Here is a 14,520-nt window from a genome sequence, read left to right on the forward strand (position 1 = left end):
GGGTTGGTGGTTGCTGCAGTGCATGACTTTGCAGACGTTCCTGAGTCAGGGCTATCAAGAGGCACAAATCATTCAACAGACAAACCTGCTTTACAGCGAGTTGCAAGACATACTTGCCCTTGACTCAGCTCCAATGATGACGGGGTGACTTGACCTTCTACATGCGGTGTTCAAGCTATTTGTTCATATATATGTAAGCGAAAGAGAAAAGGTGTGAATGATTGTACACAATCAGCCACTGCTAGCTGGCAGGATCAGCTGTGCACTCTATAGCAGCTGTAACAGCTGCTGCAGCTGCATCCAGAGCTTGCTGGTCTCTCGACTCCAGCTGAAGCCTCACCCTAAATGTCTGTGCATCTGTACACTGGGCAACATTCGGATAGCTGCCTATGTTCACCCCCGGATGCTGCTTTGCCACCTCCCTCAACGGATCTGCACAGCGCAAACACATGCTGATCAATGGTTTTACCAATTCCCTGGCCTTACAGGACCAACAAGCAGACCGGCTGGCATTTCAGGGTCTGTGCAATAAAACTGCCAACGGCGCCGTCAGAGTGCAAACCCATCACTCACATATCCCGATGTTTCATGTCTAGTAAAGATCAGGACAAGGTCTGGCATCCCCATGAATTACACTTGACACGACTAACGCCTGAGAAAAGGAAAGCAGCGACTCACAGAGAGCAATCCCAAACTGCAGTAGTTCCTGAAGCCTCACTCTTTGCCTTCGGTTCCTTGAGGCTTCAGGAGCAGGTTTTGGCATCCCATGTAAAACCTCCATGGGGTCGGGCCAGCTCTGAATATCACTATTTTGGTGTCTTAGAAATGCAGGACAGTGTCCTATTGAACACATACATTTTGGGTCCTGGGACGGAATTCTGGTCTGCCCAAGAAATTTTCCAGATCGACTGCCATATTCACCAGGCAGGTCTTGAATCCCTTGGATTGGCCAGAGGATTCCAGCACTGCTGTCTGGGCAGACATGTCAAAGCCTGACTCAGGAGTGTCAGAGAGCATACCTGCCAGGTCGCCCTCGACAGTGTTGGTGTAGAGGGTGACTGTGCTGCAGGTTGGGCCTCTGAAGGGCTCCTTGTGGGCCTCAATCATGGCCTGGAAGAGGCGGGGGATCCCCGGCAGGACATAAACACCGCGCAGGTTCACCAGGGGGACCCACAGCTCCGGCGTATACAGCACCTGTAGCTCGCATCCAAGAGATTTCCTTTAGAGACCTTCTTAGAAGAGGCAAAAAAGCAATATGACTGAATTCAATCGCTTGAAGTACCAAGCTACTCAGTCTTTAGCTTGGCTGAAGAGATCTTGTGAAGTCTGCAGCCAAAGACCAGCCCCAGCACCTTGCAGTAATAAACACACAGGTGGGTGGCACCCTGTCAGTATACACAAAGGGAAATGAATTGTGTAGGAGAAGATTCTACACCCCTTGGTATACAGGTGTACGCACAATTTCCCTATTGCCCCGCAGACCTTGCAGGCATCAATTCTGTGCAAGCTCACGGAGCACTTGCAACTGCAGAGGCATGAAGGGCACAACAGCAGAGCCTGGGAAATGGCATCTGCAGCGCCGGCTGTTGACGACATGCATGGAGCACATCTAAAACATTAAGGGGGGCCTTGCGTGAGGGATGATGCATGTGCTAGGAGGGGATCACCTCGGCAGTCTGGGGAAGCGTGGCCATTCTCAGCCGCGCCTCATTAAGCTCCACTCCCCTCTTGCTGTAGTTCTCCCTCATGCGCTCCACTGTGGGCTGGTGAAGCTCCAAGCCAACACCTGTGCAGATTTTCTCGAGTGTGAAATGATCTGTTCAGTCCGCCCACTCTAGAGGAGCGCCTGAGAAAATGGGGCCAAAGAGATATGGCATGCCCAAATCCAAATCAGGCTGCAAAACGAGGGGCTGGGGAGCTTGAAACAAAAGCAACACGAGGGGCTGAGGAGCTCAAAACAAGATTAATCACAGATGCTTAGAGTGAAGACCAGTACTTCTTTACGCAAGCGCCTACGTGCAGACCACTCTAGTTGTGGTGTCGAGTACCAGGCCAGGCCTGTCTTCGCAGATCTGCCTTGCATGCCAGGTGCTTGGCTGCAGAAGATTAGGCCGGCACCTCAGGGCATAATAATTCACAGATTCACGGAATGTTATCCCTGGGGCTTGCCACTGCATTGCTGTCTGCATACTTTTCTCTCTATCTTCTTGGAGCTCAGGCCTTGCAACCTTGAATCTTAAGCCATGTGCAGCCAGGCTTAGCTGGGCAGGATTACACAGACACATAATTTGGACCAGTTGAGCACTGATGCCATGGATAAGGGCAATCAACTATGCAGCACAGGATTTTACCGAAGGCTGCAGCAATGGCTTCGTAGGTGACATCATCGTGGGTGGGACCAATGCCTCCACTGGTGAAGACAGAGCCATCAGGGCCCACTCGCTGCTTCAGCTTCAGCACTGACTCGCTGATGTCAGCCTTGTCATCTGGAATGTACTCCACCCTCACCAGGTCCACCCCACGGCTGCATGCCAGAATTCGAACTTTGACCTGACATTCCATTTTTTTAATAAACTGACCTGCAGCATCTGTGGAATTCAAGCCTGCAATCAACATGCTGCCATGCAGCAGCACAGGGGTGCCATGATTGCGCTGAATGTACCTGTAGAGCAGCTTGGCCAGCCAGGGGGTGTTTGTGTCTACGATGCTGCCGCTAAGAATCTCATTTCCTATGATCAGTGCTGCTGCCTTGGGAGCTGTGGTGGGAATCGAGGCCGAGAAGCTCCTGCAGTGGATATGCGTGCTTTGTCTATGTGCGCCGCATCCAATGCTGCTGAAATGCCTTATCTGTATCACACATGAACAGGAGTTTGATCTGATCCAAGATGCACGTGCCACGGTCGAGGAAAACACTATGTTCACAAGATCCGTGGGAGAAATGGTTACCTGTACGTTACATTGACCTGAAAGTGCAAGCCTGAGGGCTCCATTGGTGGCTAGCGGTCTCAGGAACATAAAGGGATGACGACAAAGATGCGGTGCAGAATAGATGTAGTGCAAGATAATTGCCTGGCCGAATTTTGAACCAATTACATATACTACTGTAATGTCTCACACAACAATTAGGTCTTGTTAGACATTCCAACATGCATTTTGTGAAAGTGAAGGATTCAGGAACGAGTGTTTGCCACGTGGCTGCCACGGTGGACTTATAACTTCTTGATTGAGCCTAGGGTTGAAGTCCAACCCTAGGCTCTATTGAATGGATTTTTCTTGGAGTCCATTCCGGTGATAGGCAGACTCCGAGCATATAGTGGTATGCGATCATATCTGTACGTCTTCCTCTCTCACGTGAGAGCCCAATCCTGAAGTTCTTCCTAACGAGGAGGTCCTCACGCAAAGAACGCATTCACTCCGCTGGCAAGTCCCAAGTGGGTGTATATGTATCGCAGAGGATTCTGAGAGACAAAGAAGATTTTTCGAGACGGGAACTGGTACATACCGCGAGGTTTCGTTCTCCAGGAAAACATTTTGCAAGATGACGAGATTTGAGCAGCGTAAAGCCACCTGAATCCTAGAACCGTGCCACTGCCCAAATCAACACCGCCGTCTATGAGACGAAGTATTGTTGGAATACGCTCCTCCACGACGTTCTGGCAAGCTAGCTGAAACGGCATGTCTGCAAATCCCCTCGCTGTGTCAAGGCTTTGGGGAGCCTGTCAGGGGCTCTTCATTGCTGCAGCTATCCTTGCACAGGCAAAATCGATAAAGGACCACCCCCTGCAAGCTGACATCACCAATACTGGTGATGGCGGACAAGGTGCTTTCTTGCCACCAACAAAATTTTATGTGCGTGTCAAGCACACTGGATACTATAACATGTCATTGTGGCAGTTCGTAGTCACCTGCTTTCTGCAGTGTCTGGCGGTGCGAGTGCGCGCTTATTGTCATGACTCATGGCAACTTATTCTTTGCTGCCTTGCAGATGCCCTCAACCGGGAGTATATGCAGCTGCACACAGTCGCGCATGTTGATAAGCTGGCGATCTGCAATGATCGGTCCCCAGGAGCATACTACCATCGGCCAGGGACAGCAGACAACAGCACAAGGCACGCCACTGGGCATGCTCATCTGTCAGTGACTCAGTAGCACACATGAAGCCGTACTAGAAGCGCAGGCAGATCACGTGCCGCAGACAGGAATGCACGATAAGTAATGAAGAAGCCCAGGTTTGCCACTGCATCTCCAATCTTGGAGGAAATGCTGCGCTATATTGAGCTAAGACCCTGCCAAAACCCTCCCTCTGACACAATGCAGCCCGTTTGCAAGAGCGTTGGCGATCTGTTGCTATCATGGAGGTCGAGTGAAGAGTTTATCCTTTCAAATGGATGCGGCAAACACTCCATGTGCATAAGAGAATATCCTTTTTTTACCAGACTTCAATGGCGGCTTGCGGGACTTGGTACAAAGACTGAGCACCGTGCCCACGGTTGATTGAATCTGGCGAGTGCAACAAGGGGTAGAATTTTTTTTGGCAGTCCTTGCCTGCAGCATGTCCGGAGGCGCACTTTGCCTGTGGCAGGAAACGCATGGAACAAAATGGGAAAAAGTGAAAGCTTGAAAGGTCTGCAGGTGGGTAGTCCGCTTCCTGGGAGGCGCATGGTGCTGGGACGGCCCTTCCTGCGCAGCTCGCAATGCCAGCACACCCTACCTCATGTCTACATCCGCGCTGCCTGCCCGCACATCTGCCCGCAGCTCCGCCCGTGGGCTGCCCGATGTCATCCTGCAGGCGCGTTCTCTCTCGCTGCTATATGTATGGTAACCCTGTAGGGACCACGGGAAGGATTTTTGGCAGCCTTTACATGCAGTCTGTCTGCGCATGCACATTGCCTCTGGCAGGAAGAGCGTGCAATAATAATGACTATGATATTAAAATTAAGGGACCAGTTTGACCTTCTCCATATGAAGCTTCTTGGTGCAACTGCGAAGCATCGTGGCTCTGTGTACCATCTCATGCACTGCTCGTGCCATCAATTCATACCAAGGCAACCTTTTCCAATGAATTGTTCCAACTTGATGCCCCTTTGCATGCAGTGTGCATGCAGCCCAAGATACAGGGCCTAATTCTCATGACATGAAAAATGCAGAGGATTTACAATCTGGATTTTGAGACTGATATGCACCTTTCTGCATTCCTGGTGGCTCGAGTCTCTCAGGTCCCCAGATGCCTGCATGTATGTCAAGTGCTGGTGCATTGAATTAAGAATGAAAGATCAAGGGGAGAATTTTTGAGCCCTACTAGTGTTGACATGCAATGCTGTGTGTCTTGCAGTCGCACGGCATCACCTCTACGGACGCAGCGCAGAATCCAGACTTCAGCTCTTGGAACCACGTCCATGTCTGGTACTGCTCCTCTGACTCCCATCTGGGCGATGCTTCCCCTGGTGCGCCAATATCAACCCTCAACCCCCCTGCCTCAGGAGAGACCTAATCTAGAAATCGTATGGTGTCCTCTGCTTGCCACACCCTTCAAATCTGCATTTCAACGCCCACATGCACCCAGAAACCCAGTGGCCTATTTTTTTCCATTTGAAATTACCGACATGATTATGAAATAGGATCTGACAGATCCCCAAGTGCCCAGGTTCTTCGAAAACTCTAACAACAGTGTTGTAGTCTGTGAGAAGTGGATGTAAAGCAGGAAGCTGCTTGTTAAACTTTGTATGCATGCTCCTCTGTGCGCAGGCAGCAAGAGCGATTTTGGCGGGTGGCACTTCCGGGGCAGACGAATCGCAGCGGCAGTGATCACGGATCTACTGACGGTCTGGGGCTTGAATAATGCCACCCATGTGCTGCTGACCGGGGACAGCGCCGGAGGCGTCGGCGTCATGAACCTGGCTGATGACATCGCCACTACCCTGAGGTGATTATCATACCCCCAGCTAGTACCTCCACTACCTTCACCTCTCAAGCGTCCACTGGGTCATTGCAATGGGTCATAATTAAGGAGCCTAGTTGCAGGCCCTGACCTTACAGTTCTGTCGTCTCTCAAGCATCCAATGACACTAGGTGGTTGCCCTGGGCGCATGCTTGGAGGTGTGGGCATGCAAAAGAGTCAGACTGCACGCTGTGCCATGACTTATCGTGCGATGAGATTGTGTGGGTAGTGGGGTGCACCATATTGCCATTTTTTTCCAAATCTTATCACTGCTCACGTCACAGAGGTGGGATTCAAATCTGCCTTAGATCTTCAGCTTGAGATTTATGATTGCAGGGTTGAGGCACCAGCTTTGGAGACGGTGAAGCTGTTTGTAGATGCGGGCTGGTTCCTGGATATCCCTTCATATTCCAACAGGTCAGACGGCATGACATTTGAGAAGTGTGCAAAGGCGCTCCCAGCCTCCTACCGAGCTGTTTTTGACAGGTGCTGGCTCCCACCCTCTCCTTCCTTGCAAAGCTATGGGCCAAAGGGGCTGCGTAAAGACATGATTGCCTTGTTGTGAAGCTACAAGCGAAGCACCGTGAAAGTAGCACTACCAACCTTCAGTAGATTAGGTGCTATATTAGCCGATGTGACCAGTTCGCACCCGTCGCCTCTACACGTCTGTTGAGTTCGATGGCCCAACCATGGTGGCATGCGCATCCAGACTGCAGCAAAGACTTCAGGATATGGTCCAATGGAGGCCGAGCCCGTTCCAGTTTAATCGAATTTATTCTATCTCTTAAAATCGCCATTGATCCCAGCTATACACAACAGGCATGCATGCACACCCACACAGGTCTTGTGAGGAGCATTTTGGGGCCGAAGATTCCTGGCGTTGCTTCTTCGCGCAAGACTGCCAGGCATTCCTGGAGACACCCACGCTGTTCCACGAGTACCTCTATGACTCGGCGAATCTGGGGTATGACGGCGCGGGAAGCCCCGCGGAAGCCGAGGACTTCCGCAGCCGCCTGGAAGCTTCCATCAAGGCGGCAGCTGCCGCCGGCGGGACCGGCAGCTGCGCCGGTGACAGCAGTGAGGAGGATGCTAGCCCAGATGGCAGACACACTCAAAATGTATCTCGAATCGGGAAGCATGTGGTGCGAAGGGTAGGAAGCAGAGATGCGAGAGGCTCAGGTGCATTAGCATTAGGGGATAACGGGGATGCACATGGGTCGAGTGGTGGAACACAGGAAAGGGATGGGATGGTCAAGGGAGGAGGCGGCAGCTTCAGTGTGGGTGACAGAAGGGAGATGAAACAGAATGCTGATATGCTGTCCTTGCCAAGTGGTAGTAGGCCAAATGGCAATAACAGAACGTCTGGGATTGCAGCGAGTCAACAAGTAGATGCGGACCTATTGTCGAATGCTAGCATGACATGCAGCGGGCATACCCTTCAAAGGTGGCCGAATATATTCGCGCCTGCTTGCCAGCTGCATGAGATGATCGACTGCACGCTGTTCACAAAGTCGCATGTGGGAGATGTGAGGTTTGTGCATGTGTTGGGTGCCTGGTTTGCTGGCGAGCTGAGCAACGTGCATGTTCTGGATGGGCATGGGGGTGTGCGGGGAGGGGATGAGTGCGGCGTTTACCCTGCTCTTGCTAAGCAGCTGGCGGCTGTGGTGTCTGTGGGTGTCTGAACAGCAGTTACTACTTTAATCTGACTGCAGTGCATGTTAACATTTTGCCAAGCTCGATGCCAATTGTGTGCTCTCCTTTGAGTTGTTGTAACAGGGATGAATTTGCCGTGTCACCACATTGTAGTTGAAGTGACAAGCATCTTGTATCGTTCACGAGCAGATGAGATTGGCTGTGCTTCCTGTCTTTGCATAAAAGCGAGGTTGCCCACAACTCCTCGGCGTTACGCTTGCGTTACGGGCCATTGCTTTTAGCCGCAATGTCATAATTGACGCCACAGCAGTGAAACATAATTTCGTATAAAATGGAAAGTCAATCGCAAGCAAGTTCTGGCGTTTCCCTCGGGAAGGGTGCTTGGGACTGCGATGCGAGGATGGCAATTCCCCCAGAAAAAGAGGTATCAATGACATTTTTTTTGGTGGCTTCCAGATTTGTTGAAACCTTTTATGTAAATTATTTGGGTCTTTCTGATGCCCTTAGGCCGAAGTATTTGAAGAGATTGCTACTATGGACTTCCCTTTCGAAGGCATCCCTACTGTTCCTCCTCGGAAGGACATGGATCACATGGCAAGTATCTCAATTCTTTCATTTTTTCGGTCACTTGTGTGCTTTATGCGAAGTGGAGCAGCTGCTAAATTCTCTCTTGCTTGCAGACATTCTTTTGTGGAGGCTGCAGATACAGAGTGACAGCATACCCTGACTGGACAGCTGCTAAGGTGTTGTCTCTATACTCAATCTGCTGTGAAAGAGTGAAATAAACCTGTCCAACCACAATACTAAATTGGAAATTGGAACCACAGGTAAAGCAAGCACTCTGGGCAGGAGGCATACAGAGATCCAACAAGCCAAAGGACAAGTCCAGCACGCCAGGTCTTCAGAAATGGGAAGATCTGGTGCGTGTGTGCAGCTCTACAGTCTGGAACCTCAAACAAAGTCGTGGGCAGTTGATTGCTTTGCACTGTACAGTGAGTTCACAAAAGACCATATGCATTGCATAGGTCTCTGTCTGTCATGCCTGGCCTGCCTGGACATTGACTCCTCGAATGCATTCCACAGGCACTGATTTATGCTGGCCAAATTATGGAGGACGAGAGGCAGCTGAAAGAGTACAGCGTGCCACCGGTGCGCACACAACCATTCAAGCTCAGTAGAACCTTTGCAGCATTGCTTTGCACCGCCTTCCTTTGCTTACATGCCATGCCAGCAGGAGCTCGCTGATGGCTATTCATTATGAAGATCTGCTTTTAGCTTTCTATTTTCATGAACTTTAGATGTCTTTGACAAAACGCTGGACGTCGTTTCACATGCCAGGGTTGATTTATGTCTGACAGTTCAATGCAGCTTGTCAGGATTCTTAATATAATTCATGGTGCATGCAGGGATGCCAAGTATGCATTGCCGTGGAGACTGCAAAGCTCAATGCAGATCCAGATGCTGACTCTGCCTACTGGAATTGAGATGGTTGTGCATGGGACACTGTATACAGTCCATTCGTCAAGCACAAGAATGACCTGAAGTTATTTGTTTCATCTAGTTTGGGCACAAAAATTGGACATTTCGGGACAGAATGATTGATTAAGGGAGCTCATTGTACGGCCCCGGCTGGCGTGGGGCGGTATAAATACTGAGCACCGTGCCCACGGTTGATTGGGTCTTGCTTGGATATGGCGAGTCCAACAAGGGGTAGGATTGTGGTAGCCTTTAATGCAGCTTGTCTGCAAGACGTACCTTGCCTTTTGGCAGGAAAAGCGTGTAATAAAAAATTATTGTAGTGCCTATCTATGCGGTACCCAACCGGCAGTACTGCAGTACATACATGTATACAGTCTAAACAGAGTGAGTATGAGAATCATGGCCGCCAGAAATTCTCATGAGATATCATTATAAGACGTGTTCAGCCGTTGCAACACTCGAAAACTATTCTAACCGGCCAAGGAGCAAGTGTGGCATGCTACCTCTCGGGTTCCTTGCAGCTTCCCTGCATGTGCACAACACGTGCTGATGGCTTGCATCTTGGAAGCCTCTTCGCACTAGAACAGTCGATCAGAATCCGAAACTCTTACATCAATTAGACAACGAGGTTGTCAGGGAGATATTCATCTTGCCGTATTTAGGCCCGACTTTCTCACCATGGTGAGCAGGATGCTGTAGGTAGAGGTCTTGACCTGCGTGAGGTTTCCTGATAAAGTACATCATATCTTTAAATTTTTGAATATCTTTTGCTGCAAAGCTGAAAAGCATTAGTTCTCCTTTCAGGTATTCCCCTAACTAGTCACATTACACAGCACATCGCACAGCTGAATGAAGGATAGTGCATCGAAGACTTGCGATTGAGTTTCTAGCAACGTATACTGACAATGGTGTCTCATGTAGAATGTTCGTCAACAAGAATCTCGCCAGGACCAATTCCTAGTCACTGACCGAAAATCACGCCGAAAGCTTTCATTCTTCATGTCTTTCGTCCCAGAAAGAAGTGGATGCCCCAATGGCTATCTCTGAAAGCAAATCAACAGATACTAGCGCTGTGTTGGAGCTGAAGAGAGTCCGGATGACCTCCTCCACAGGATCTGAGGTGCGATTGAAGCTCTACATGGTCTTACCCATTTTAGGCAGAGATGGAGAGGTGCAGGTAGTTCGTACATCGGTCAAGGCATCTATCAGCAGAGCTCTGGGGAGGAGAGCAGAGCTCGGATCCTTACCGCCTGCTTGCAGGACATGATTATAGCTGAAGGTGCATGGTGCATCTAGCAGTGAGCCTCCTTGTGGCTGCAGGACCTGACAGCACTGCCGCCTGCGCCCCACTTGAGGAGCGCTGCAGACTGCAGGGCTTACATTGAGTCCCTGCCAGGCGGCGCGAAATGCCTAGAGAGAGCGAACGAGCTCGTTCGATGCATTGAGGCCTCCCATCCCGTTGATCAGGTTTGCTCACTCCTCAAATTCAACAAATGTCAACCTACAGATTGCTGCTGTATTACAGTTACCTCGAGCGCTTATTATGTTATTTGGAAGGCATCTGCAGAACTTACCATGATATATATGTAGAGGAAGGCCTAGAGGGAAAGATGGTGCAACCCTATTACATCAGACAGGGACTGCCAAACCAAAACTCACACAAAATCTACGTGACAACTGGCTCGGTCCATCAGAGGAACACACAGGAGTCAATTCAAGACAAGAGGCCAGGCAGACAATGGCACAACCAATACCTGCATTACCATGATATTTCAGATCTCGCCAGACATATGTGTGTCCTCCCAGTCACATGTCACTTTGGTGGCCGCAGGGTTTCTATCAATGGGCTGCAAACAGCATGGTGGAGGCCCGGGGTCACCTGGAGGAAATTTTGATTGCATCCTGCTGCCAGGGATATGTGCTCACTGATTGGGAAGGTGAATGCTTGCTCGTCCCTTACCAGAACACTGTGCATGCAGGTCTTCCCAAGTATTTTCCCCAAAAGAGGCTTGCCTGACTCCTAAACTCGCTGCAGTGTGCCCCAATATGATGCTGCAGGCACATGCAACCTTGAATAGCTCAGAAATTTTAGTTTGGGCACTACTTTTGCGCAGGGCACTCCGAGAACATACCTATTGCGTTGGAGACGGTCCTGGTGGCAGGCATTCATGGCAGCGCCCTCAAGTCAATAGAGATTACCTGCAGCACAGAGGATGCATCCCTACACCAGCTCACCCTCAATTTGGCAAAAATGGCGCAGAGCGCAAACCAGGTGATTAATTTCTGATGCACATTCCGTCAATAGGTGCATTTAGGAAACTTTTCGTCCGAGCAGCTCCCGGAGTGCGGCCACAACTTCAAAAGGATGGGGCGGTCAATCAAGTTAGAACTCTAATTTGACAAGCAAGGTTTTGCAGTCCTTTAAATGCTGTCTGATCCATTCCAAACAGTTTCCCTTGTCAAGTATGGAATGCATGACTCTGGGTGCATGCATGTCTGTCTAATCACTTCAGGTGGTTTATATTTTTGTGGCTTGCTGCAGGGAAAGCTAGGCAAGGAGCTGGCAGCGTTCTGCAGCGTTCCTGGGCACTTTCTTGAATTGGACTTGGCGCCGGCGGCTGATGCACTGCAGCTCACGGAGAGCGCCTCTTGCTGCCCTCTAGAGGTGGCTGATGGCATCGAGGAGTGTGTACACCTCCTAGTGGAGGCAGCTGCTGCAATGTCTGACGGGTGATCAACCGCCCATTTGCCGCCCATATTCTTCTCTGTCAACACAACCCAATTGAACAGATCAGCAGAGGAAGTCTACATTGCCTTAGTACTATGTGATCAGCTTTATTAGTCTATGAGCAGCAGAAGTCCGGAGTTATGTGAACGGTAGCTCCACGGTGGCTCCTCAAATTGAGCAGCCTATTCAGTGTATGTGCAGCAGTAATTTGGAGTTTTGTGGATGATGGCTCTGTGTGGCTCCTCATTATGGTGGTGAGCAAGGACCCATGGCACCAATTAGCGTTGCACTGACTCACTGAGTGTTTCTCTGAAGACCGAGCTAGGCAGGACCTTTCATCTGTCATCTCGGTGTTTTGCTCTGTGGTGTGTGTTGTTCGCTGTATGTCTTACAGCTGCCTGATTTGTGACAGGATTGCGTGAGTGTCATCTGTGTGGGCAGTCCCCAGAATTATGTACATATCAATACATGAAGTCAGCAATCTGAACCCTAAAGGGTGGGAACGTTTTGCAGGGGAGATAGCGACCCTGGCAGTGACATGACAGCGGACGATGTGCTGGGGCTCATGATAGCCACAGTCATCATGGCACAGCCGCGGCGTCTGCCGTCCATGCTGGAACATGTCAAGACCTTCTACACCTGTGGTGACTGGGCAGGCCAGACTGGCTTCCAGGTCAGCGCCAAACTCTTGACTGGCTTCATATTTACTTACCAAAGATCCTTGCAGCAGTGTACTTGTGTTTTTAAGATATATCTTCCAGCATTGTGGTATTTGTCTACACTGTACCATTATAGTATGATACGCATGCTACGGGTGTCTGGATGACTTTTCCTTGCATTTGCACCGTGCTATTTGTTGTGCAAATGCATTCTGTTGTGCAGGTCGCAACATTGGAGGCTGCAACTGCCTTTCTTTTGCAGCAAGCGCCTGCCCATGAAGCAGGTGACAATTTCTTCCGAGATCTGCACTGTTGCCTCATTTCCATTTCTGCCAGACATGCAGCTCCTGCCACGCACAGACAAGGCTTACTAAGGAATATATGTGTTGCAGGGATGCCTCGCAAGAACAGCATGAGCTTGGTGTGGGCGCTGCTAGACTCGGATGAGCCACTCACCTTCGTCCAGAACGCTGCACCCCTGCAGACAGCCTTGCGCAGAGCTGCACAGACTGACGCCGAAGCCCAGTCGGAGCTGCAGCTGAAACGCATGCTCTCTCGCAGCAGCTTCAGGTGAGCATATTTACCCGCTACCCTATCACTATGCCTGGTTGCTCTTGTCTGCCCCCTGGCATATTGCATGTGCACGCAGGACATCATAAGACGTTCAATGCAATGATGTGAAGAGTCCAATGCTGAAATAGATAACATGAGGACACCCATGTGCACGTGCAGGTTGTCAAAACTTGTCTGATGCAATGTGCTCAAAAGATAAGCTTGATGCTGTAGGTATGGCAACACCCCGGCCCTGCGATCAATGCTGAGTAAGGAGCTGACTCATCGCGCGGCTTCCCTGCACCGGGCAGCTTCCCTGCAGCGTGTAGCTTCCCTGCATAGCCGCAGCAGCAGCTGCGCATCGCTGCCAGCTGCAGTGCCGCCCAAACTGCCCGGGCCGGGCAGCCACATTGGCCACACCTCTGGCAGCAGGGCTCTTCCCTCAGCTGCCAACGAGACATTAGGAATTGCAGCAATTTCCCAGGTCAATGGTATCGCTCAGGAGAGCAGCAGCATATGCAGTGGAGGGAGGAGGAGTGCTAGCATGCAGCCCATGCCGAGCCCATTCAGGGATGCAGCTCTATACACAGATCCCATCTTCCATTCCAGTGCGCAAAAAGAGAAGGACCGGCAAGCAGGGGGAAATTCAGAGGGACCGGGAGCATCTGTTGGGGTTTCAGGCAATGCAGAGAGTAGGAACAGCGCATTCAGCAGGTCGGGCAATCTTGAGAGGGCACTGGGGAGGCAGGAAAAGAGTGATCAGCTGGCGACTGCTCTGCTGAGGATGAGCATGCGAGCAGATGAGCAGCTGCAGAAACAGGCCAGGCTTGTGCTGCAGAACACTGGGACATAATGGAACACAGTGAACCCAGCTGGTAGGTGGCATCATCACTACTAGTGTGTGAGCGCCCATAATTGGGTTCCTCTTGCTTGGATCCGGCAAGTCCAGCAAGGAGTAGGCAGCATTAGATTGCAGCGTGTCTGCAGATGCACCCTCTTGGTAGAAATGATATGTAGCGCTACAGTAGAAGTAATCATGATAAAACCCGCCTGCTGACCATACACTTGACAGCTCTTGATGGCGCCCTATCTGTGAATTTTTGTGATGGCCGGCCTGTTGTGCATGATGGGGTGTGTGTTGTCCTGGGTTGGGATGTACTTGTCTGCTAAGGAGATCTATCGGGCATGTAGATTTTCCTGTATTAACAAAAGTTTCTGCAGCAAGCGTGGTTTTCTTGGTACCGCGGTGCAAAGGGAGCAGCCCACTGCTGGACACAAGAAGTAATGCACACAACATTGCAATAATGAAGAAACAGAAGACTTTCGTTGGATGCCTCATAAAAATTGGACTTCTTCTCATTGGCAGAGACACCTGTCAAATTTAAGTATGTTGTCCTAATCTGGCTCTCAAGGAACAGCCTCAACCTCCATGACGCATCCAAAGGCCAGTGGCTGCGATCGACAGGCAATGATTCTTTCTCTGGAAACATGTGAAGGTCTTCTGTACCTCA

The 14,520-nt window shown here is 50.5% G+C and overlaps 4 protein-coding genes across 4 annotated transcripts; 3 read left to right on the forward strand and 1 right to left on the reverse strand.

Moving 5' to 3' along the window:
• Positions 1-268: 268 nt before the first annotated feature.
• COCSUDRAFT_5974 (hypothetical protein) lies at positions 269-2,778 on the reverse strand (the record flags this gene model as incomplete). Its single annotated transcript, XM_005642968.1, has 5 exons — positions 269-432; positions 1,020-1,194; positions 1,668-1,786; positions 2,352-2,524; positions 2,663-2,778. Coding segments are annotated over 5 exons (747 nt in total), but the record flags the coding sequence as incomplete, so codon positions are not given.
• A 2,399-nt stretch (positions 2,779-5,177) lies between these two features.
• Positions 5,178-7,620, forward strand: COCSUDRAFT_60148 (hypothetical protein; the record flags this gene model as incomplete). The annotated part of the gene is made up of 6 exons (XM_005642969.1): positions 5,178-5,216; positions 5,333-5,444; positions 5,746-5,923; positions 6,275-6,424; positions 6,780-7,056; positions 7,414-7,620. The coding sequence occupies 6 exons, from the start codon at positions 5,178-5,180 to the stop codon at positions 7,618-7,620; spliced, it is 963 nt and encodes a 320-aa protein (XP_005643026.1).
• Positions 7,621-7,922: 302 nt separating this feature from the next.
• Positions 7,923-9,075, forward strand: COCSUDRAFT_38586 (hypothetical protein; the record flags this gene model as incomplete). The annotated part of the gene is made up of 6 exons (XM_005642970.1): positions 7,923-8,015; positions 8,099-8,185; positions 8,272-8,334; positions 8,419-8,511; positions 8,675-8,740; positions 8,998-9,075. The coding sequence occupies 6 exons, from the start codon at positions 7,923-7,925 to the stop codon at positions 9,073-9,075; spliced, it is 480 nt and encodes a 159-aa protein (XP_005643027.1).
• Positions 9,076-10,166: 1,091 nt separating this feature from the next.
• COCSUDRAFT_60149 (hypothetical protein) lies at positions 10,167-13,862 on the forward strand (the record flags this gene model as incomplete). The annotated part of the gene is made up of 9 exons (XM_005642971.1): positions 10,167-10,190; positions 10,391-10,537; positions 10,902-11,007; positions 11,185-11,342; positions 11,613-11,800; positions 12,312-12,471; positions 12,681-12,741; positions 12,850-13,027; positions 13,244-13,862. 9 exons carry the CDS (start codon positions 10,167-10,169, stop codon positions 13,860-13,862), a joined length of 1,641 nt encoding a protein of 546 aa, XP_005643028.1.
• Positions 13,863-14,520: the final 658 nt, after the last annotated feature.

The sequence above is a fragment of the Coccomyxa subellipsoidea genome, assembly GCF_000258705.1.
Source record: "Coccomyxa subellipsoidea C-169, whole genome shotgun sequence".
NCBI lineage: Eukaryota > Viridiplantae > Chlorophyta > Trebouxiophyceae > Coccomyxaceae > Coccomyxa > Coccomyxa subellipsoidea.